At 50.5% G+C, this 24,198-nt stretch overlaps 1 protein-coding gene across 1 annotated transcript in view; it reads left to right on the top strand.

The window, feature by feature from the left end:
* Window positions 1-48: 48 nt before the first annotated feature.
* The window catches only part of LOC141166194 (neuronal acetylcholine receptor subunit alpha-3-like), a 148,116-nt gene continuing 123,966 nt past the window's right edge, over window positions 49-24,198 (top strand). Inside the window, exon 1 of the mRNA XM_073652651.1 lies at window positions 49-217. Within this exon, the coding sequence (XP_073508752.1) occupies window positions 160-217 (58 nt within the window). The 5' untranslated portion in view covers window positions 49-159. The remainder of the gene's footprint in view (window positions 218-24,198) is intronic.

Below are 24,198 nucleotides of genomic sequence, written 5' to 3'. Positions count from 1 at the left end.
TATTTATTTCCCAGTTTCCTGCACATATACAGCTGTTCGGCTGGGGGAGGAGAAGATCATTATGAGCTGTGCTGTTTTATTGTCAGCAGGTCTCCGATATTGTTGTGCAGACCCTTCTCATACACAATCTACCAGTGTTTGACACCAGCAAAACCTTACATGAGGATAACCATGATCTGGCTGTGCACCTGCATTGCTCTCCTAGCACTAAGTACTGGTAAGTAAATATGATATTACCTTCATGCAATCATAAAATTGAAAGTTTTCTTGTTATATTTTGCCATTTCTGTATAATGATACATAGGTAAAATTTGGGAAATTGTATGTTTGGGCAGTTTAATTTGAAATTCAATATTTCTGTGTTATGTCCATGCCTTAAAGTTTCAGGCTACAGTGTTACAGGGTGTGTCTGTTAGATCATTATAGTTCATGTCTGCCAATGTACTAGAAAGCAGAACTCAAGTTCCCTATGTCTGCTGTGCCATATCATGTTATTACTAGATTTATTGATTCACTTGGTACCAAGATGTTTTTTTTCTGCCTTTTAAAGTACCCACTTTCTCATTCTGTATGTAAAATATTTTAAATGCATGCTGTATATATGTATTTAGTGTTATTTTATATTGTGAAAAACACCTGTAACGGACGATGTGGCATCACTGATTGAATTATTGCTACATAACCTGTGACATGCTGAATATTATATAATACAATATATGTTTGATATGCTAACTCTTGGCCCTTTAGTAATAGCATTTTATTTAAATATAACTTTTTTCAATTAGCATGAAGCACACAGCCACCCCAAGATATTAGACATTGGACACAGTCTGCTAAAGGATTACATTTTAGAGGTTTTAGCTAACACTATTGTTTTCCCCAAAAATAGGTAGTGCTGGTATAGCAGTATTGCCTATATAGAAAATAAAATAATAAAATAACACAGTGCCTCATAGTGGAGTTTGCCTGAGCAATGAAAAGTAGGAATTAAATTGTATGACTGGTCTATATGAACAACATGCATATTAATGAAGGGGTGTTAACTGCTTGTCTATGTATGGATTTAAAGCTCCCAAGCTGTGTAGAATAGTTTTGATCCACCATCAGGAGGACGCTGAACAACAATGGTGTGCATGGCAGGATTTCAAGGAGAAAGCTACTACTCTCCAATAAGAATATTGCTGCCTGTCTGCAGTTTAAGGGCTCATACCCTTCAGCGTGAATAAAATCGGTTCGATGTTCCTGAAAAGTGAGACGAGTGTCATGCGAGTACAATGCGATTTTTCTCTCCTAGCATCCGAATGCAATCTGTATGCAATGCTATTTTAACATTAGCTTTTACATACAGTAATGTATGTCATTTAAAGATTGTTTTTAAGAATATTGTAGACAGGTAGAAATATGTGTGAGATATATATTCAGTGTCTGCGTGTGTAGCTTACTGTACATGTATTTAAGTAATAAATAAATAAATTACTGAAAAAAATGGCGTAGGATCCCCTGAAATTTTGTTAACCAGCCAAGGGAAAGCAGACAGATGGGGGCTGATGTTTATAGCCTGTGAAAGGGGTAATAAACATGGAGCTTCCAAGGCAATTAATATCAGCTCACAGCTGTATGCTTAGCCTTTATTGGTTATTAAAATGGGGGAGCCCCCAAAAAATTACATGGGGTCCCCCCTATAATTAATAACCAGCAAAGGCTAGGCTGACAGCTGTGGGCTGATATTAATGGGCTAGGAAAGGGCCATTGATATTGGCCCCCTCCCAGACTAAAAACATAAGCTCTCCATAAGATGCGCTAAATCTGGCACTTACCCCCCACTCTTCCCACATGCCCTGGTGCGGTGGCAAGTGGGATAATAGTATTGGGGCTGATGTCAGATATGTATTGGCTGCTGGCATCAAGCTCAGAGGTTAGTAATGGAGAGGTGTGTATAAGACTCCTCCATTACTAACCCCATAGTCAAATTGTAAAAAAAAAACTCAGCAAGTTAAAGTCCCTAAATAGAAATAAAGACATTGACTCCATTATTTGAAATAACCCCCCTCTTTTACCCATTTATTATCAAAAAAGGAAAAATAATAAACCACCATATTCCTCACCTGTCCAACAAGAAGATAATCCATTTGTCCCACAATGAGTCTAGCTCTGCTACATCTAGATGGCTTTCTGAATGGCTGCATGTTCTGACCATTCAGCTTGGTATCCAACAGAGACACTGAGATCTATGAAATAGTGCAGTATCAGTGCCTCGGGGTGACGTGAATAATAATTTGGGAGGGGACCAATATCCATGGCCCCTTCCTAGCATATTAATATCATCTCGCAGCTGTCTGCCTAGCCTTTGCTGGTTGTTCCACTTCATTTTTTTGGGGAGTCCCTCATTTCAATAACCAGTAAAGGCTAAGTATACAGCTGTTGGATGATATTAATGATAGCCATTTTAGCTAATAAGATTTGTTGCAAAGAGCTTTTTTTATATTGCCTTATACGACTAATAATGGAGATAAAAGGTAAGCTCAGAATCTTGGTATTAGGTTTTATAGAAGGTAGCACAATAATATTGGACACATCTTTAAAAACTGAAACTATTTGGAATAGATCTGAAGCAGAATTCCACATACACATGGGTACCATCTTTATACAGCATTTGGTAGTCATATTTTTGCACGTTGGTGAAAGTTTTTCTGGTTGGATGTTTGATTTAATTAGTCTGTTACCAAAGGAACAAAGAATGTATGTATTTCTAAAAAAAAATTAATTTATAATTAGAGATGAGCAAATTTCCGGGTTTGATTTGTCTGACAAATCTGATTTGGATGCCATCTATTCAGTATGAATTGAAAGTTCATATAACACAGAGGTCTCCAATAGAGATGGGTGAACCCGAACAGTAAAGTTTGGGATCCATACTGAACACCTATTGTTCGGGTACGGACCCCAAACATAGTCTTCACCAGGAGGTCCGTGTTACTATTCAGATTCTGCACCCCGAACACCGGGTGTTCCTCGCGATGTCATCTGCATGACAGCGCGAGAAACCCCGGCGGCTCTGATTGGTGGTAAGATTAATACCACCGGTCAGAGTGCTGCTGTTTCCATGCTGTCAGATCAAGAATAGAAGTGTCCCCACATAGTTTTTTTAATTATTTAAAAAAATAATTTAAAAAATGGCGTGGGGTCTCCCCCATTTTTGACAACCAGCCAAGTTAAAGCAGACAGCTGGGGATTGGTATTCACAGACTGGCAAGGGGCCATGGATATTGGCTCCCCCCAGCCTAAAAATAGCAGCCCGCAGCCACCCCAGAAAAGGAGCATCTATTAGATGCTTCAATTCTGGCACTTTGTCTGGCTCTCCCCATTGTCCTGTGGCGATGGCAAGTGGGGTAATATTTGTGGAGTTGATGTCACCTTTGTATTGCCCGGTGACATCAACATAGCGGGCTGCTATTTTTAGGCTGGTGGGGTCAATATCAATGGCCCCTTACCAGCCTAAGAATACCAGACCCCAGCTGTCTGCTTTAGCTTGGCTGGTTGTCAAAAATGGGGTCCCCCCCACAGTTTTTTTAAATTATTTCTTTAAATAATTAAAAAAAAACGGCATGGGGACACCTCTATTCTTGATAACCAGCCTTGCTAAAGCTAACATCTGAGTATTGCAGCCCACAGCTGTCAGTTTTGCCTGGCTGGTTATCAAAAATACAGGGGAACCCATGCCATTGTTTTATTATTATTTATTTATTTATAGCACAGCCACCAGCAGATGAATACTCCCATCAGCCGCATCTGCTCTCGCTGTTATTGGCGACAGCAGGTGTAGGCCGATGGGTATAGTAGTCCCATCTGCCGACACCTGTAACCGGAGGTAAACTTTTTACCTCCGGTCACAGCTGCGGGCTCAAGCTGTCATCTGACAGCGTGGGAACCCCAGCTATCTGATTGGTGGTAATGATCTTACCGCAGATTAGAGGCCGTGTTTGCCAAGCTGTCATGAATGGGGTCCGTGTTCAGGTTCGGTTACTGTTCTGGTACACAACCTTTTAATAAACTGTTCAGTGTTCGGCTGAACCTGCCAGACCTGAACAGTCAGGGTTCGCCCATCACTAGCCACTAATGTTCACAGTAAACCCCTTTCAAGCTCTTTAACGCAAAGGCAACCTTAGTAATGTCAACATGACTCCAACATGTATGGCTATGGGCAAATAGATGGTCACCTGTGGTAACAAGCAACCTGTTTAACACCTTCTCACATTAGAACGTGAATTAGCATCCTGGAAAGTGGTTACGCATGTGTAGAAGGGGCTTAGGAGCAGAGCTCCTTTCATACACGGCTGATGCTGGCTATATTACATATACACTGCTCAAAAAAATAAAGGGAACACTCAAATAACACATCCTAGATCTGAATTAATGAAATATTCTCATTGAATACTTTATTCTGTACAAAGTTGAATGTGCTGACAACAAAATCACACAAAAATCATCAATGTAAATCAAATTTATTAGCCAATGGAGGCCTGGATTTGGAGTCACCTCCAAAATTAAAGTGGAAAAACACACTACAGGCTGATCCAACTTTGATGTAATATCCTTAAACAAGTCAAAATGAGGCTCAGTATTGTGTGTGGCCTTCACGTGCCTGTATGACCTTCCTACAATGCCTGGGTATGCTCCTGATGAGGTTGCGGATGGTCTCCTGTGGGATCTCCTCCCAGACCTGGACTAAAGCATCCGCCAACTCCTGGACAGTCTGTGGTGCAATGTGATGTTGGTGGATGGAGCGAGACATGATGTCCCAGATGTGCTCAATCGGATTCAGGTCTGGGGAATGCGATGGCCAGTCCATAGCTTCAATGCCTTCATCTTGCAGGAACTGCTGACACACTCCAGCCACATGAGGTCTGGCATTGTCCTGCATTAGGAGGAACCAAGGGCCAACCACACGAGCATATGGTCTCACAAGGGGTCTGAGGATCTCACCTCGGTACCTAATGGCAGTCAGGCTACCTCAGGCGAGCACATGGAGGGCTGTGCGGCCCTCCAAAGAAATGCCACCCACACCATTACTGACCCACTGCCAAACCGGTCATGCTGAAGGATGTTGCAGGCAGCAGATCGCTCTCCACGGCATCTCCAAACTCTGTCACGTCTGACACATGTGCTCAGTGTGAACCTGCTTTCATCTGTGAAGAGCACAGGGCGCCAGTGGAGACTTTGCCAATTCTGGTGTTCTGTGGCAAATGCCAAGCGTCCTGCACAGTGTTGGGCTGTGAGCACAACCCCCATCTGTGGGCGTCGGACCCTCATACCACCCTCATGGAGTCGGATTCTAACCGTTTGTGCAGACACATGCACATTTGTGGCCTGCTGGAGGTCATTTTGCAGGGCTCTGGCAGTGCCCCTCCTGTTCCTCCTTACACAAAGGCGGAGGTAGTGGTCCTGCTGCTGGGTTGTTGCCCTCCTACGGCCCCCTCCACGTCTCCTGGTGTACTGGCCTGTCTTCTGGTAGCGCCTCCAGCCTCTGGACACTACACTGACAGACACAGCAAACCTTCTTGCCGCAGTTCGCATTGATGTGCCATCCAGGATGAGCTGCACTACCTCAGCAACTTCTGTGGGTTGTAGAGTCCATCTCATGCTACCACGAGTGTGAAAGCACAACCAACATTCAAAAGTGACCAAAACATCAGCCAGAAAGCATTGGTACTGAGATGTTGTCTGTGGTCCCCACCTGCAGAAACACTCCTTTATTGAGTGTGTCTTGATAATTGCCAATAATTTCCATCTATTGTCTATTCCATTTGCACAACAGCATGTGAAATTGATTGTCAATCAGTGTTGCTTCCTAAGTGGACAGTTTGATTTCACAGAAGTTTAATTTACTTGGAGTTATATTCTGTTGTTTAAGTGTTCCCTTTATTTTTTTGAGCAGTGTAGCAATGGCTGATAACCATTTAGATGGTGCTGTCTATCTCTGCGCTGGTGCTCACGCTGAGGCTGTAAGGAAGTGGAGGTATTGCCCACACTCCCCCTTGATCTGTCAAATAATGTAATAAATTATAGTGTTTGGAATGTTTAATGTTTTACATTGATCAGTGATAGGTTGTATTCCGCCCAGCCACAAGTAATTGACAGGGATAGTTAGAATTAATAGCAAGGACTAGCCCTGGGGGGAGGAGATAAGTGAGGGCACAACAGAGAGTTTCCGGGTACAATGTCAAATAGGGAAGAACCTGCAGTAATAGAAAACCTCAGGTCTGGCTAGTCAGCAGAACCGCATGCAGTGGGTGCTTTTGTGGCAAGAGAGAGATGATCGAGACAGGTACTGAGCTCCTATGAGACAAGAGACAATGAGAAGGAAGTGAATAGTGTCCAGGGTTGGTCCAGAGCGAAAGAGAGAAACGGAGGAAGTATCGGGCCTGGGGAAGGAAGCATAGCGGGACAGTATGGAGTTGTTTGTCAGTCGGGTAACCGGAAAAAGAAGGAAGGAAAGTGAGATGAAGAGGAAATGTCCCATGAGGTAGTCTACAGGCGTCAACAAAGCAAAAAGCAAAGTAGTGGCCATATTGCATAGAAAACTCTCCTAAGAGTAGAAGTATAGAACTCTTGTTTGCTGGACTGTAGTGCCGTTATTGGGGACTAGGAGGCTTCTGGAATAGAGTGCTGGGCTGTGTTGAGGCGGAAGAGATATGCGAACTGAAAAGCGAGAGTGACCCCAGGAAAGAGAAGGGAACTTGCGTTATGATGCCCTATATTAAAACAGAAATGTCCATGAAGATAAATGTCTACTATCTGCTTTAAATAGTACCTCATGAGTTATTCTTAAGTAAAAATATGTTTATTTATGAACTATGATCTCACGCATTGATTCCTGTAACATTTGGTCCTGGCTGGCCAAATGCAACGGCATCATGCGGTCTGCAAGGGCATACCGCCATCACGGGTAAAGTCAACATACCCCGCCAGAACCCCAGTTTCATGTAATCTGCCGGGGCGTGAAGCATGAGTACCTCACCCACAGTTGTCGCCCCACGCCAAGTTACACTTGGCATAGTCAGCAGGATTGAGTCTTGCAACTGCAAGGACGAAGAAGAGCGGGGAAGACTGGAGTTACATGGAAGAGGGTAACCATGATGTAGTTCAAGATGGAGCTAAGTATGGACTCTAAGAGGGCAGTTAGTGTTGCAGCACGAAAAGGAGAATTCGCTCATTGGGAGCTGAAGAGGCATGAAAGGATGGGAAAGATCGTCCAGCCCTCCAGAGATTTCGCCTCCAGAAGAAAGTGTCTTGCAGAGAGTGACCAGCCCACCCGCCGAGAAAAGCCCACCCGCAGAGATGTGATGAAAGAATATGGGAGGTGTAACATACCTGGCGGCGTCCTTGCATAGTGGTCCATCTCCCACTGTGCAAGAGCGTGCACTTGATTTCCAGTCCAGACTGCCACTCTGGCTTCTTTCCATGCTGTCTGCTTTGCTCTGCTCTGGCTGCTTAGGGCGACGCCCGCCGAACTTCCTGTTTCTTGTAGCTGCTGCGGACACACCCCTAATGTGTCCTCAGCCTATTGCTGTCTGTCACCTGGTATTTAAACCAGCTCCTCCTTGGAATCCTTGCCTGAGCATCTTGTTCTGTCAGTTGACTTCTAGTCACTGATGTGCCAGGTCCTGTCTATGTTTCCTGCCTTGCGGTATCAGTTCCCGTGTCTGAACTGTGTCCTGTCTGTGCACTCTAGCCAGCTGTCTTTCTGCCTTTCCTGGAGGCTGTAATTCCAGGCCCGTGTGAACTCGCTCTTAGCCTGTTCGTCCCGCCCTCTGGGGGCCACATACCCAGACTCACTCCTGTATCTCGCTTCAGTAACTGTTCTTGTCTGAACTGTCTTCTAGCTTCTTACCTGTTTTGTCTTTATGTCCGTTTGTTCCCTTTTTCTGCAGTGTCTGAATCAGCACTTGGCTTTACGTAGGCTCGTTCCTACATTTTGTTGCAGTAACTGTTCTTGTCTGAACTGTCTCCTAGCTTCTTACCTGTTTTGTCTTTATGTCCGTTTGCTCCCTTTTTCTGCAGTGTCTGAAGCAGCACTTGGCTTTACCTAGGCTCGTTCCTGCATTTTGTTGCAGTAACTGTTCTTGTCTGAACTGTCTCCTAGCTTCTTATCTGTTTTGTCTTTATGTCCGGTTGCTCCTTTTTTCTGTAGAGTCTGAACCTGCACCTAACTTCTACTCGTTGTCATTGTACTTCCGTTTGTGAGTTGGAGTCCTTTCGCTACTTCTTTGCAAGTACCTTGTGTGTATCTGGTTCTGCCTTTCTTTTCCAGTCTGTTCCGTGTGAACAGAGCCCTGTCCCCTTTGCTTTGTCTTTGTTTACCGCTTCGGCGATTTATCTCTGTCCTGTCTTACTTACCGCTTCGGAGGTTCCTGCCCGCTCAGCCTTCTCCACCGCACTTGCGGTTTCGCTCTGCTCAGCCTTGTCTACCGCGTCTGCGGTTTCGCTCTGCTCAGCCTTGCCTACCGCGTCTGTGGTTTCGCTCTGCTCAGCCTTGTCTACCGCATCTGCGGTTTCGCTTTGCTCTGCTTGATTACCGCATCTGTGGCTCTGAACCCGTCTCCCAGTCTGTACTGGACCCTACCCAGCCTGCGCTCTAGCCTGCCTGTTCCTGTATTCCCCGGTGTGGGTCAACAGCCGTGTCTGGGGTCTGACCTGGTGTGGCACCTGGTCCCTCTACTCGGTTCCTCCCTGGTGCACTGGCGTCATATGCCGTCGTGCGACCTTGGTCGGATCGGGCAGATACTTAGCTACGCCCCTCCAGGCACTCTCCGGTTCATGGCACAGTGGAATCACTAATCACGCACACACCAGTCAGTCCGGGCGCGTGCATTACAGCATGCTCAGTCCATGGTTCCCGTTGAGCCCCACGGCCTTCGCTCTCTGAGATGTTTTCTAGCGAATAAGTGCATCTAGAAGAAATGTATTTTTTTTTTGCTACAAGCTGAGTTTCAGGTGAATTACGCACCCGTCCAGATCGAGCTTTCTGCACCTGTTCCTGTGGATCCGCCACTGTACTATGGGGATCCAAGACAGAGTCGTGCATTTGTGGAGCAATGCATGCTACACTTCAAGTTCTACCTTCTTTATTTTCCCACCGATCGGGTTAAGATGGGATTCATGATGTCTTACCTAGCGGGTGATGCCTTGAAATGGATCACCCCCCTATGGGAAGCACAGGATCCTATCGTCCTGGACCTGCAGGCCTTCCTGGTGGCCTTTCTAATGGTCTTCGATGACCCTAACCCGGAAGCCCCTGCTGAAGCTTCACTTCCCAATATCCCGGAGCAGCCCCGATGGGTAATGTGTGTGGGTAGCGCACTAGTCCTCCTGCCCGAAGAGACTACTGCCCACCCAGAATCCACACAGGATGACTACGCTCTCCGGAATACTTCTCCCAACCTCAAGAGGCAGTCCAGACGTGCTAGGCGTAGAGGCAAGCCGTCACGCCAGGGTCTGTCCTCCCTAAGACCTCTTGACCCCAACTTTGAAGTCCCTGCTGAAGCTTCACTTCCCAGTATCCCGGAGCAGCCCCGACGGGTAATGTGCGTGGGTAGCGCACCAGTTCTCCTGCCCGAAGAGACTGCTGCCCACCCAGAATCCACACAGGAGGACTTCCTGCACCCGGTATCTGATACTTCACCTACTTTATCCGGTGAGCCTGTCCAAGAGTACTCCGAAGCAGTGATTACCTCCGAGTCTGTGCACCTCTACAACCTGGCGGAGGACCCCCTGTTGCCTCCTGAATCCTCCGGGATACCACTTGATGACAAATGGAGAGAGACTTTCCTACACCCGGTACCCGATACTTCGTCCGCTCCGTCCTGTGAGCTTGACAAAGGGTACCTCAAAGCGGTAGTTACCCCCAAGTCTCTACACCCCTCCGACCGGGCGGAGGACCTCCAGTTGTCTCCTGAACCCTTCGGGGTGCTACCTGGTAGCGAATGGACAGAGACTTTCCTATACTCTGCACCTGATACCTCGCCCGCTTCGTCCAGTGAGTTCGATCTAGTGTACTCCGAAGCAGAGGTTACCCCCGAGTCTCTATACCCCTTCGACCAGGCGGAGGACCTCCAGTAGTCTCCTGAACCCTTCGGGGTGCTACCTGGTAGCGAATGGACAGAGACTTTACTATACTCTGTACCTGATACCTCGCCCGCTTCGTGCAGTGAATCCGACCTAGTGTACTCCAAAGCAGAGGTTACCCCCGAGTCTCTATACCCCTCCGACCAGGCGGAGGACCTCCAGTTGTCTCCTGAACACTTCGGGGTGCTACCTGGTAGCGAATGGACAGAGACTTTCCTATACTCTGTACCTGATACCTCGCCCGCTTCGTCCAGTGAGTCCGACCTAGTGTACTCTGAAGCAGAGGTTACCCCCGAGTCTCTGCACTCTTCCGACCCGGCGGAGGACCTCCAGTTGTTTCCTGAATCCTCCGGGGTACCACCAGGTAATAAAGGGACAGTGACTTTTCTACACATTGTACCTGATACCTCGCCCATTTCATCCTGTGAGCTTGACAAGATGTACCCCGAAGCAGAGGTTGCCCCTCTGCACCCCTCCAACCCAGTGGAGGACTTCCAGTTGTCTCCTGAACCCTCTGGGGTGCAACCTGACAATAAGTGGAGAGAGACTTCCTTGTGTGCTGTTCCTGGTACTCCACCCGTTTCGTCTGTTGCTGAGGATGGCTGGATAGGAGGCCGCATCCTAGCTACCCAGATGAGACCAGTTTTGACTCTTCCTGTGGACAGTAGAAGTAATCTCCTTGAAGAGAAGGATTGGCCCTCAAATTCCCTGCGGAAGATTCTGGCAGGCCTGAAGAAGAGGGGGCGTAAGGGGGGGGTACTGTAACATACCTGGCGGCGTCCTTGCATAGTGGTCCATCTCCCACTGTGCAAGAGCGCGCACTTGATTTCCAGTCCAGACTGCCACTCTTGCTTCTTTCCATGCTGTCTGCTTTGCTCTGCTCTGGCTGCTTAGGGCGACGCCCGCCGAACTTCCTGTTTCTTGTAGCTGCTGCGGACACACCCCTAATGCGTCCTCAGCCTATTGCTGTCTGTCAAATGGTATTTAAACCAGCTGCTCCTTGGAATCCTTGCCTGAGCATCTTGTTCTGTCAGTTGGCTTCTAGTCACTGATGTGCCAGGTCCTGTCTATGTTTCCTGCCTTGCGGTATCAGTTCCCGTGTCTGAACTGTGTCCTGTCTGTGCACTCTAGCCAGCTGTACTAAAAGAATTAAGTAATGTGATAGACAGACCGCTGTATCTTATATTCAAGCACTCTTTATGGACAGGGACTGTCCCACTAGACTGGCGCCAAGCAAATGTGGTACCAATATTCAAAAAGGGGTCTAAAAGTGACCCTGGGAACTATAGACCAGTCAGCTTAACGTCTGTTGTGGGTAAATTGTTTGAAGGATTTCTTAGAGATGCTATTGTAGAATATCTTAATGATAATAACTGTCTAACTCCATATCAACATGGATTCATGAGGGATCGCTCCTGCCAAACAAACCTGATCGCCTTCTACGAGGAGGTGAGCTCACAGCTGGACCGGGGAGAGTCAGTGGATGTTGTATACCTTGACTTCTCCAAAGCGTTTGATACCGTGCCACACAAAAGGTTGGTATATAAAATGAGAATGCTTGGTCTGGGGGATAATGTGTGCAAGTGGGTAAGTAGCTGGCTGAGTGATAGAAAGCAGAGGGTGGTTATCAATGGCGTAAGCTCAGGGTGTGTCAGGGTTACTAGCGGGGTGCCTCAAGGGTCTGTCTTGGGCCCTATATTATTTAATATATTTATAAATGATCTAGTGGAAGGGTTGCATAGTAAAATAGCAATATTTGCAGATGATACTAAACTTTGTAAAGTAGTTAATACAGATGAGGATAGGGCACAGCAGCAGGAGGATTTAGATAAATTGGGGAGTTGGGCCAAAAAGTGGCAAATGGGGTTCAATGCTGATAAATGTAATGTCATGCACATGGGAAAGAAAAACAGCAGTCACCCATACATATTAAATGGGAAACCGTTGGGGAAATCTGACATGGAGAAGGACCTGGGCGTCTTGGTTAATAGCAAATTAAATTGGAGTGCTCAGTGTCAGGCAGCAGCTGCGAAGGCAAATAGAGTCATGGCATGCATCTGCAGCACCCTGAGGATTCGGCTGCTACAGGGGTATTGCACCTCAACCCAGAGGTGTGATATTCCACTCCCGGGTAAGGATGGAGTGTGGATCTGAGCTCAGAAAGCTGCATGCACTACACACATCCCATTTCCGAGGAGCAGACCAACGGTACTCCCACTTAGAAATGTGCAGGTACGACCGAGTCTGTTCCTGGCTGGAGTGGGAGGGGGGTGGTACATCCCAAGTAGTGTAGGGGCAGATAGGGGGAGCAGTCTGGGTAGTGATAGGAGCTCATTGGGTGCTGGTCACCTGAGCTCACACATAGAGGGAGTATTTAAGGTGGGCACCATCTAAGAACAGGGTCAGTCAGCCACAGTCAGTCTGCCACAGTCAGTCTGTGAGAAGCCAGAGGAAGAGGAGCAGAGCAGCCCCAGAGAGAGAGAGAGGAGGAAGGAAGAAAGACCCAGAGGGGGTGAAAGAAAAGGACTCTGAGAACCCAAAGTCCATCACCGGGTGAAGAGTTGGCAAAAGGGTACCGGATCCCAAACTGGTGGGGGCTAAAGCACACCCTAGCCAGAGACCGGAGGCCGTGGGCAGGATCTGCCACGGCCACCCACCACATCCACCCTGAAGGCAAACCACGTGTAGGGTCAGGGAACCCAAGGCCAAGGGTCTCCCAACAGAAGGCCCGAGGGAGCTGGACCTAGGTGGATCCCTGGTGGGGACGGCCAGAAGACAGGACAGGAAGGAGGGCTCAGGGTCACGCTCCGGACTTGCTTGGGGGTTGGCTGAATCCAGGACCTGGTGGACGCAGCACGGCTCGGGTGGTCACTTGAAGCTGGAGTGACCGGAACATCAGCAGTAAGTAAATACCCTAAACTGCACAACCCGACTCTGTCTTTAATTACCATCTATGCTGCACCACCACAACCCCCATCCTCTGCACCTGACCCCCTGAGGCTATACCCCACCCGTTGGGGGTTATACTATCAAAAGCTGCACCAACACCATCAGCCTCAGCGGACCCTGCTGCAGCGGCGGCCGTAGTGACCGCAATACAACGGGTGGCGTAGTCGACATAAAGAACTTTATAACATCTGTAGGACTGCCACATACTCTGAGCTTGACACCCTGGGCACGGACTGGGTCACAGCCACTCGGAGACTACAACCCCCATCTGATCCGGCTCCGGGTATTCCCCTAAAGAATATGGCCCAGGGGGTGCGTCAACTTTGGCGTAGTCGGCAGGATTACGTGCCCACAACAACCGGGTACTGCGTGCCTGAAGAAAAGAACGAGTTTACCTCAAAAAGAAGTCTCCTGCCGGTTCCGGAGGGTCCCCGCCATCGGACTCCATCAGAGGTCGATTCCCGCCGGTTGTCCGCCATTAACAGCTTTTTCCCGCCATCTGCAGAGTTTCCCGCCACTGGGAGACGATTCCCGCCATTTCCAAAGGTTTCCCGCCTTGGAAGAGCGGACGCCATTATGGGCGTGCCAGAGGGTGGCAAGAGGCCACCTCCCATCGTGGGCCAGGACCGAAAATGGCGCCAAAAGTGGAAACCGCCCCCACCAACAGAGACTGTGATGCTAGAGGTGTCTGTCAGCGTGAAAGAACTGCCCCTGGAGCTGACAATCACCAAGTGGCCCCGGGACCGCCCTCGAAGTGGGAGGACTGAGAAGAAGAGAGCAAAGATGGGTGTCGCCTGGAGCAGTCTGGAGAGAGCGCACCCGGAGACAAGAAGCCTAGAGCTGAGTCCAGAAAGAGCTTACCCGGAGATGGGAGAAGAGCAGAGCAGCACCGGCCCGCTGGCCAGGAGCCTGCCGGGAACAGCAGAAGGAGAGCAGAGCAGCACCGACCCGTTGGTCAGGAGCCTGCTAGAAGCAACGACCCCACTAGGCCTAGTGGAGGTCCTAGCACAGCTCCCCCAAGACCGGGAGTGTGCGCAGACCGCTCTGGAGGGCCTCGCAAGGAGGATGGCCCGGGTGCAGCGAGAGACGTTGGCGGAGTGGAGCCGTGAGATGGCCCAGCAGACCGAGACCCGTCAGCGGAGCACGCCACCCAAGACGAGGAGACAGACCGCCTCTGAGGATGGCGCAGGAGGACTGAAGGCCGGAGACGGCGCCGAGAAGGGAGCCGAACGAAAGGAGGCAGGTAAAGGGGACGTCTCTACCCCAAGCCGGGAAACCGCGTGCCTGCCCCAGCTCCCCGTCGCAGAGCCCGAAGTACCCCCTGCTGTGCCCGTAACCGCAACGTCACCGCCACAGACTAGGCCTCAACCGGAAGCCGCAGCCGCGACCCCTGTGACGTCACACGCCTCGACCCCGAGCGTGACCAAGCAGGAAGTACCACCAGCCTGGTCGCAGGGCCTAGTACCCCCGGGCGCCGCAATACCAACAGCGCCCCCTACCTCCGCGGAGCCACCGGCCTGGTCGCAGGGCCAAGTAGCCCAGGGCGCCGCCGTCCTTACGGTGCCCTTCACTTTCCAAGTGCCCCAGGCCTGGCCGCAAGGCCTGGGCAACCCGGGCGCCACCACCACCGCGCCCATAAAACCAAGAGTGCCGCATCTGGGAGAAGATCTGTTTGCCCAACATACGTGCCCGGATGGGCAGCCCTTTATATGGCCACCGGAGTTTCACCATCCCCGACTCCGGAAAGAGAGGCCCCTAGATGAACCCCTGATTCCGGTTCCAAAGCCCGTAAAAAGGACCTCGCCCCCGCTAGAGGAGGCACAGTTTGAGTGGGACCCCACCGGAGAAGATCTCATGGGGTTCACTCAGGAGACCCGGGCAGCCGCAGCGGAGCGTGCAGAGTGCTGCCGCCAGCAGCTCGAGGTCTTTGAGAGGGAGCGGAGAGAGAGGCGGGTCCGGGAACAACAAGCCCAGATAAGGAGCGCGGAGCAGAAGAGCCGGACCAGGAGGAGTCCCCGTGCAGCTCATGGTCCCCCTTCCACTGGGACTGTGATCAAGTTTAACATGCAGCATGGGTGGGGTTTCATCCGAGACCACCGCACCCCAGGCGACGTCTTCGTGACCAGGAGAGACGTTGAGTCCCACCTACCGGAGGGACACAGAGGTCGTGACCTTTACATCGGGGACGAGGTCACCTTTACCCGGCACAAGTGTGCCAAAGGACCCTACGCCCTCCATGTGCATCGCCTGACGGAGGAAGAGCTGCGGTGTGAGGAGGAAGAACAAGAGGACCCAGACGGGTCTGAAGCTAAAGGTAACCACAAAGAAAGAGCAGGAGGACGCCGTCGTTAAGTACAGCAGAGTACAAGCTGTATATAGTTGCCCGTCGGGGCACAGTGAACTGTTGCTAATATAGTCCCCGTTGGGACCAGCAAGTGTGAACTGTTTACCCGTTTATCCCTTAAATCCCACTGGCCGAGGACTGAGAGCGGCCATATCCCTTGTAAATAGTTGCGCGTCCTAAAGCGCCCCCTACCGGTTTTATAGGAAAACCATTTTTCTAGAGAAACTGTTGCACTTTTCCCGGGCACACGTTGCACAGTGTCCGGAGGAGGAGCTAGAAGCGAGGAAAAGTCTACAAGAATGTTTTATATGAAAAGTTTTATTGATATATATATATACAATGTTTTATATGATGTTTTATATGTTTATGAAAAAAAAAAAAAAATGTATGTTTGTGGATGTTTTATATCTTACAGCCCGAGGACGTGCTGTGGTTTACCAGGGGGGAATGTAGCACCCTGAGGATTCGGCTGCTACAGGGGTATTGCACCTCAACCCAGAGGTGTGATATTCCACTCCCGGGTAAGGATGGAGTGTGGATCTGAGCTCAGAAAGCTGCATGCACTACACACATCCCATTTCCGAGGAGCAGACCAACGGTACTCCCACTTAGAAATGTGCAGGTACGACCGAGTCTGTTCCTGGCTGGAGTGGGAGGGGGGTGGTACATCCCAAGTAGTGTAGGGGCAGATAGGGGGAGCAGTCTGGGTAGTGATAGGAGCTCATTGGGTGCTGGTCACCTGAGCTCACACATAGAGGGAGTATTTAAGGTGGGCACCATCTAAGAACAGGGTCAGTCAGCCACAGTCAGTCTGCCACAGTCAGTCTGTGAGAAGCCAGAGGAAGAGGAGCAGAGCAGCCCCAGAGAGAGAGAGAGGAGGAAGGAAGAAAGACCCAGAGGGGGTGAAAGAAAAGGACTCTGAGAACCCAAAGTCCATCACCGGGTGAAGAGTTGGCAAAAGGGTACCGGATCCCAAACTGGTGGGGGCTAAAGCACACCCTAGCCAGAGACCGGAGGCCGTGGGCAGGATCTGCCACGGCCACCCACCACATCCACCCTGAAGGCAAACCACGTGTAGGGTCAGGGAACCCAAGGCCAAGGGTCTCCCAACAGAAGGCCCGAGGGAGCTGGACCTAGGTGGATCCCTGGTGGGGACGGCCAGAAGACAGGACAGGAAGGAGGGCTCAGGGTCACGCTCCGGACTTGCTTGGGGGTTGGCTGAATCCAGGACCTGGTGGACGCAGCACGGCTCGGGTGGTCACTTGAAGCTGGAGTGACCGGAACATCAGCAGTAAGTAAATACCCTAAACTGCACAACCCGACTCTGTCTTTAATTACCATCTATGCTGCACCACCACAACCCCCATCCTCTGCACCTGACCCCCTGAGGCTATACCCCACCCGTTGGGGGTTATACTATCAAAAGCTGCACCAACACCATCAGCCTCAGCGGACCCTGCTGCAGCGGCGGCCGTAGTGACCGCAATACAACGGGTGGCGTAGTCGACATAAAGAACTTTATAACATCTGTAGGACTGCCACATACTCTGAGCTTGACACCCTGGGCACGGACTGGGTCACAGCCACTCGGAGACTACAACCCCCATCTGATCCGGCTCCGGGTATTCCCCTAAAGAATATGGCCCAGGGGGTGCGTCACATCAGAAGAGGAATAGGGGCATATGATGAGAACATTGTTCTTCCTCTGTATAAAGCGCTGGTAAGGCCGCACTTAGAATATTGTGCACAGTTCTGGGCTCCGGTGCTCAGGAAAGACATATTGGAGCTAGAGAGGGTACAAAGGAGGGCGACTAAGGTAATAAAGGGAATGGAGGGACTAGAATACCCAGAGAGGTTGTCAAAATTAGGCCTATTTACGTTGGAAAAGAGAAGGCTTAGGGGAGACCTCATAAACATGTATAAATACATCAGGGGGCAGTACAGAGATCTCTCCCATGACCTGTTTATACCAAGGATGGTGACAAAGACGAGGGGGCACACTATGCGTCTGGAGGAAAGGAGGTTCCTGCACCAGCATAGAAGGGGATTCTTTACGGTCAGAGCCGTGAGACTCTGGAACTCTCTGGGAGAGGAAGTGGTGATGTCCAACTCACTTAATGAGTTCAAGAGAGGCCTGGACGCCTTTCTTGAGAACAATAAAATTACATCTTATGCTTAGTTAATTAATCCAGGGATTTAATCTGACTGCCAGATTGGTGTCGGGAAGTGAATTTTTCCTCAATGATGTAAATTGGCCTATACCGCATGGTTTTTTTTTGCCTTCCCCTGGATCAACGCTGCGGAATAGCTGCAGTGCACAAGAAGTAGGCTGAACTGAATGGACGCTTGTCTTTTTTCGGCCTTATAAACTATGTAACTATGTAACTATGTAACTATGTCTTTCTGCCTTTCCTGGAGGCTGTAATTCCAGGCCCGTGTGAACTCGCTCTGTTCGTCCCTCCCTCTGGGGGCCGCATACCCAGACTCACTCCTGTATCTCGCTTCAGTAACTGTTCTTGTCTGAACTGTCTTCTAGCTTCTTACCTGTTTTGTCTTTATGTCCGTTTGTTCCCTTTTTCTGCAGTGTCTGAACCAGCACTTGGCTTTACCTAGGCTCGTTCCTGCATTTTTAAAAACCAAAGACAAGCAAAATACCCAAATAACTGGAAGTAAATGGATAAATCGCAAGTGCATAAAATTAATGATAAATAATAAAGGGTATTTAGTTAACACAATTTTGATCATAATAATGTAAAAGCCATCCCGCCACGTCACGGCAACCCTTATGGGACAGTCCTAGCTCTAATATTAAAACCTTACCATTTGTCAAGTGACATACATATGGATAAGGGCAGAGAGACTGAACCCTAGTAGAAGAATGGACCTGAGAGGCAGAATGAACCTTTCAGCTCAGACAAAGGGCGGCCACACCCTTATATGCACTGAAGCACACTAAACTGCAAAGAAAAAACCTGGGAGTCTGAACTGAAACGTAAATTGTTGTGCATGCAAAATGTAAATGCATGTTCACATAAGGCCACTAGACAGAGAAAAACCAAAGACAAGCAAAATACCCAAATAACTGAAAGTAAATGGGTAAATCGCAAGTGCATAAAAATAATGATAAATAATAAAGGGTATTTAGTTAACATAATTTTGATCAAAATAATGTAAAAGCCATCCCGCCACATCACAGCAACCCTTATGGGACAGTCCTAACTCTAATATTAAAACCTTACCATTTGTCAAGTGACATACATATGGATAAGGGCAGAGAGACTTGCAATTTGCGATTTATCCATTTGCTTCCAGTTATTTGGGTGTTTTGCTTGTCTTTGGTTTTTCTCTGTCTAGTGGCCTTATGTGAACATGCATTTACATTTTGCATGCACATCAATTTACGTTTCAGTTCAGACTCCCAGGTTTTTTCTTTGTAGTTTAGTGTGCTTCAGTGCATATAAGGGTGTGGCCGCCCTTTGTCTGAGCTGAAAGGTTTATTCTGCCTCTCAGGTCCATGCTTCTACTAAACTTCAAGATTGTTGGAAGACCATTTCCTGTAACTACCTCTTGAAGCTCATCAAGAGAATGCCAAGAGTGTGCAAAGCAGTTGTGGCACCCCAGGGGTCTGGTTTTCCACAGTAACAGCAATGTTATGTCTGAGAGCAGGTGGGAGGTCTCTTGGTCAGGGATCCTATGCATGCCACACCTCCTGCCCAGTCCTGGGAGGGGAAGAACTTCCCCTATATAAACCTAGGGCTGAGGCAGGGTGAGTGAGTAGAGAAGAAGCAGAGAAAAGAAGCAAATATAGGAAGAAACAACAGGAGCTCTGTGGGAGCAGTGTTACAAGGAGTCAGGGGCTGGCAGCTGCAGAGCTCGCCCTGATTGAGAAGTTATCACCAGACCCGGAGTCCGAGGCTGTGGGGACTAACTCCTATCCAGCAGCAGAAACCGACCGGCAGGGGATTGCAGGTCCTCTGGCCCAGAAACCCGAAGGCCCCGAGTCACCGGCCATACGGGTGAGCACCACACGGTACACTCAGGGACGTGGGCTACTTATACCCGCCTCTAGCAAGGTAGCCAGAAGAGTATCGTTAGTTTGGGAGGCCTACAACTCCGCCTGGCCAGGGGAGATCCCATCTGCTCAAGGACTGACCAGGCCCCAATCGCTAGCCAGTACTCCGGGAGGGTCTATCTTTGTCACCAGTAAAGACCCTGAACTACACAGTACCGTCTCCGAGTGGTTCCTGCTACCCCCATCATCCACGTCGGCTGCCCTGAGGCCATACCCCTCCCGTTGGGGGTTATACTATCACGCTGCACAATCCTACCACCGGCCTCAGCGGTCTGCCCTGCAGCAGCAGCTCCCTGGCTGCACTCAACGGGTGGCGTAGTCGTCCAACATCTACCGCTAAAACAGCGCCACTTAGTCTGACTCCCTGGGCACGGACCGGATCACCGCCACGAGACTACAACCCTCAACAGATCCGGCTCCGGGTAAGCTCCCGCGTGCGCAACGCAGCGCGACACAGGCCCAGGGGCGCGTCAACTTTTGGCGTAGTCGGCAGGATCTCGTGCCCGCAACCACCGGGTACTGCGTGCCTGAAAAAGACTGTGAAAACTTACCCGTGGTGAAGATTCCCGCCATCCGGCGCCATCTTCCGCTTTCTTCCCGCCATCGGTGGAGTTTTCCCGCCATCCGGCGCCATCTTCGGCCTTCTTCCCGCCATCCGTGGAGTTTTCCCGCCATTGGACGCCATCTTGAGGACGCCGCGCGGGAAGAAGAGGGGCGTGGACTCCGAAAACGCGTGAGAACTGAAGCCCCGCCTCACGTCCGGACGTTGCGTAAGGTCCTGGAAGGAGCCCAGCAGACGCCGACGTCACAGGAGCGCGACGGAAGGTCCTCAACCCTGACGATCCACTGCGGAGCCGCGGCCTACGGAAGAGGATCATCGCAAGGTAGGCCACGGTCCACTAGGGGGGAGAAGGATGTCAGATACGGAGGAGAGCTTCACCGCTCCAACCCCCGCCAGCGCCACCGCTGTTGCGCTCATGCCTTTCACCATGCCCTATATCCCGGGGGCAGCCTGGCTACCCCAGTACTCAGGGGAGTCACATACCCTGCAGGACTTTAGAGAAAAACTGGATAGCCTCTTCCAGGTGTACCCCCTCACAGAAGAGCAAAAAGTGAGCATCCTGGTGGCCCAATTAACCGGGGCAGCCCAAAGGGAGGTAAAGTCCTGGCCACCTGGGGGGAGGACTGTCGCAGGGATACTAACCCGGCTGAGGGACACCTTTGATACCCGCACCTCAGCCGAGATCAAGCTTAGATTCTACGGGTGCAAACAGCGGGCACATGAGAGTATAAGGGACTATGCCCTGAACCTACAAGAGGCCCTGAGAGCCATTAAGCAGACCGACCCTGACGGCGTGGGAGACGAGGACAGGCTGTTAACTGAACAATTTATAGAGGGTTTATATTGCAATGCCCACCGAACCCAGTTGCGGGCAATGGCCTTACAGGACCCTCATCTGGGATTTGCACAGTTCAAGGACAGAGCCATCCGGGTGCTCCGAGAACCGGCACCAGGTGGCGTTGTGACCCACAGACGCCCCACTACCACCTACCACCAGGAGGCGGCGCCCTTGTCGGCAGGGCCTGTGGGAGCTGATGCGCAGGCTTTGAACAATGACTCGGCTCCAGACCTGCACCATCAGGTCCAAGAGCTAGCTAAAAGCGTTGCTGCGCTAACCCGAACTGTGCAGTCTTTACAGGTTTCCACTCCAGGGAAGATCCAGCTGGCATCCGGACCGGAGGACATCCCGTGGCGTCGACCAAGGAGGACCCCACCGGCCAGAGGAAGACCCAGCGACCGATACAATGAGGACGGACGACCCATCTGCCGCCGCTGTAATCAACCCGGACATATGGCAAGGTACTGTCCTTTAAACTGGCACAACCTAGGGTAGAGGGCCAACCCCTAGGAAAAAGATCATCAGGACCATCAAACTGGCGCGACAAATATGTGGGAGGACGTCCAGTCTTGCCTGTGGTACTGGATGGCATTCCTATGAGTGCCCTACTGGACACCGGGTCACAGGTCACCACCATCCCGTACGTGCTCTTCAAGCAGTACTGGAATGACTCGGATATTACCCGCTACCCTGACGACGACTTGAGTATCATCGCCAGCAATGGTCAGCCCGTGCCACAGATCGGATTTAAAGAGGTGACCATTAAAATTGGTAGAGTTGAACTGGCAGCACAGGGACTGATCATTGTAGACATTGACAAACACGAGAGTCACCCAAAGATAACTCTAGGAACTAATGTAATTGAAAATTGTCTTGCAGAGGTGATTTTCCTTTTACAGCAGGTTGCCAAGAACGCCAGCTCCGGCGAGCAGCGAGTGCTCCAAAAAGAGATCCGGGCACTGATGCGACGGCAACAGGTGGAACTCTCCGGCGATGAGATTGGTAGCGTGAGAATGTGTGACCCTTTCCCTATTGCCATGCCCCCAAAAAGTGAAATGATGATTTGGTGCCGGGCAGCTATTGGTCTGAGAGGTAGAGATTACCAGGCAATGGTAGAACCAGTTTACTCAGACAGTAGGCCCACCATCTTGACAGCACGGGGGGTGGTTAATTTACGCCATGGGAGGGTGCCCGTTCGCATAATCAATATCGGGAAGAGGGAAGTGTACCTGCCCCGATATGCCACGCTAGCCAAATTATATACCATTAACCAAAATGCTATACAATCTGTGGAACCCTTGCCTCCATCTCACCCGGAGGAAGGTAACGGCTCTAAGAAAACAATGGAGGACTGGTGTCAGCAACTACATTTGGGTACTGACTCCACTCCCTCACATCAGAAACAGGGAGTCTATCGGGTGGTTCAAGAGTACGAGAGAGTGTTTAGTAAACACCCGTTAGACTTCGGGCGAGTCAAGGGGGTAGAACACCACATCCCCACGGGAGACCATCCTCCCATAAAAGAGAGGTATCGACCCGTACCCCCTGCACACTACCAACACGCCAAGGGGATGCTTAGAGACATGAAGGAGGCTGGGGTGATCAGGGATAGCTGTAGCCCCTGGGCAGCTCCACTAGTCTTAGTCAAAAAGAAAGACAACACCATGAGGATGTGTGTAGATTACCGGAAAATCAACCGTATCACACACAAGGATGCGTACCCCTTACCAAGGATAGAGGAGTCTTTGGCTGCTTTAAGATCTGCTAACTTCTTCTCTACCTTGGATCTCACTAGTGGGTACTGGCAGGTTCCTGTAGCAGAGGCGGACCGGGAGAAGACCGCATTCACCACCCCGATGGGACTTAGCGAGTTTACCTGCATGCCGTTCGGACTCTGCAACGCACCAGGAACCTTCCAACGATTAATGGAGTGCTGTCTGGGCCATAGAAACTTCGAGACGGTCCTGTTGTACCTGGACGATGTCATCGTATATTCTAAGACTTATGAGGACCACCTGAAACACCTGGCGGAAGTGTTCGAAGCTCTGGCAAGCTACGGCCTAAAGGTGAAACCCTCCAAGTGTCACCTCCTGAAACCAAAGGTGCAGTACCTGGGACACGTGGTGAGCGCTGACGGAGTGGCTCCCGACCCTGATAAGATCACCGCAATTAAGGAATGGCCAAGTCCCTCCAGTGTAAAGGAAGTGCGGCAGTTCCTCGGGTTGGTAGGCTACTACCGCAGGTTCATCCCCGGTTTCACCAAAAAGGCAGCTCCTATGCAGGACCTCCTGATAGGCCAGTCCCGGAAGGCCAAGAACCAGAAGCCGCCCTTCAGATGGGAGAAGTTGGAAGAGGAGTCCTTCCGCCAGCTGAAGATGGCCCTCACGGGGGATGAAATCCTGGCGTACCCGGATTACAGCCAGCCCTTTATCCTCTACACCGACGCAAGTAACATCGGGCTAGGAGCCGTGCTGTCCCAGATCCAGCAGGGGAAAGAACGAGTAATCGCTTACGCCAGCCGAAAACTGCGACCCACCGAGAGAAACCCTGAGAATTACAGCTCATTTAAGCTAGAGTTCCTGGCAGTGGTGTGGGCAGTCACCGAACGCTTTAAGCACTACCTCGCTTCTTCCCGGTTCGTCGTGTACACGGATAACAACCCGTTGACACACCTGGACACAGCAAGACTCGGTGCCCTAGAGCAGAGATGGATGGCCCGTCTGTCCAACTACGAGTTCACAATCAAATACCGGGCAGGACGCTCCAATACCAACGCGGACGCCCTGTCCAGGATGCCAAACCTACCGGACGTAGGAGAAGATCCAGAGGGACTGGAAGAAGTCGAACTCCCTGCGTTCCACCGGCATGGGACTATCCAGTATTCCCACCGGGTAAGGAGTAAGCAAGCCGCTACGTTTAACCCCTTGCCTCACTACAACTGGGAGGAAACGCAAGACAGTGACCCTGCCGTCCGACTGGTGAAGGAGATGCTGACTCGGCCAGAGGCTCGCCTTGACCCAGACGCTCCGGAGGAAGCCAAGCAACTGTGGGCTGAGAAGAGTCGACTGTTCCTTTATAAGGGGAAGTTGTGCCGCAGAATGGTTAACTCCCGGACGCATGAACTAATCTGGCAAGTAGTGGTGCCACGAAGAGACGCAGCCATGGTGATGGAGGCATACCACGACGGGGCTGGACACTTCGGATGGAAGAAGCTGGAGTTCCTGCTGCGCGAGCGGTTCCACTGGGTAGGCATGAGGGGAACCATCGAGAGGTGGTGCAGAGACTGTGGCCCGTGCAACCTAAGAAGG

This window comes from Phyllobates terribilis, unplaced genomic scaffold, assembly GCF_046119375.1.
Source record: "Phyllobates terribilis strain yellow unplaced genomic scaffold, ASM4611937v1 Scaffold_11__3_contigs__length_659146591, whole genome shotgun sequence".
NCBI lineage: Eukaryota > Metazoa > Chordata > Amphibia > Anura > Dendrobatidae > Phyllobates > Phyllobates terribilis.
This window is presented reverse-complemented; position numbering and strand designations above follow the sequence as displayed.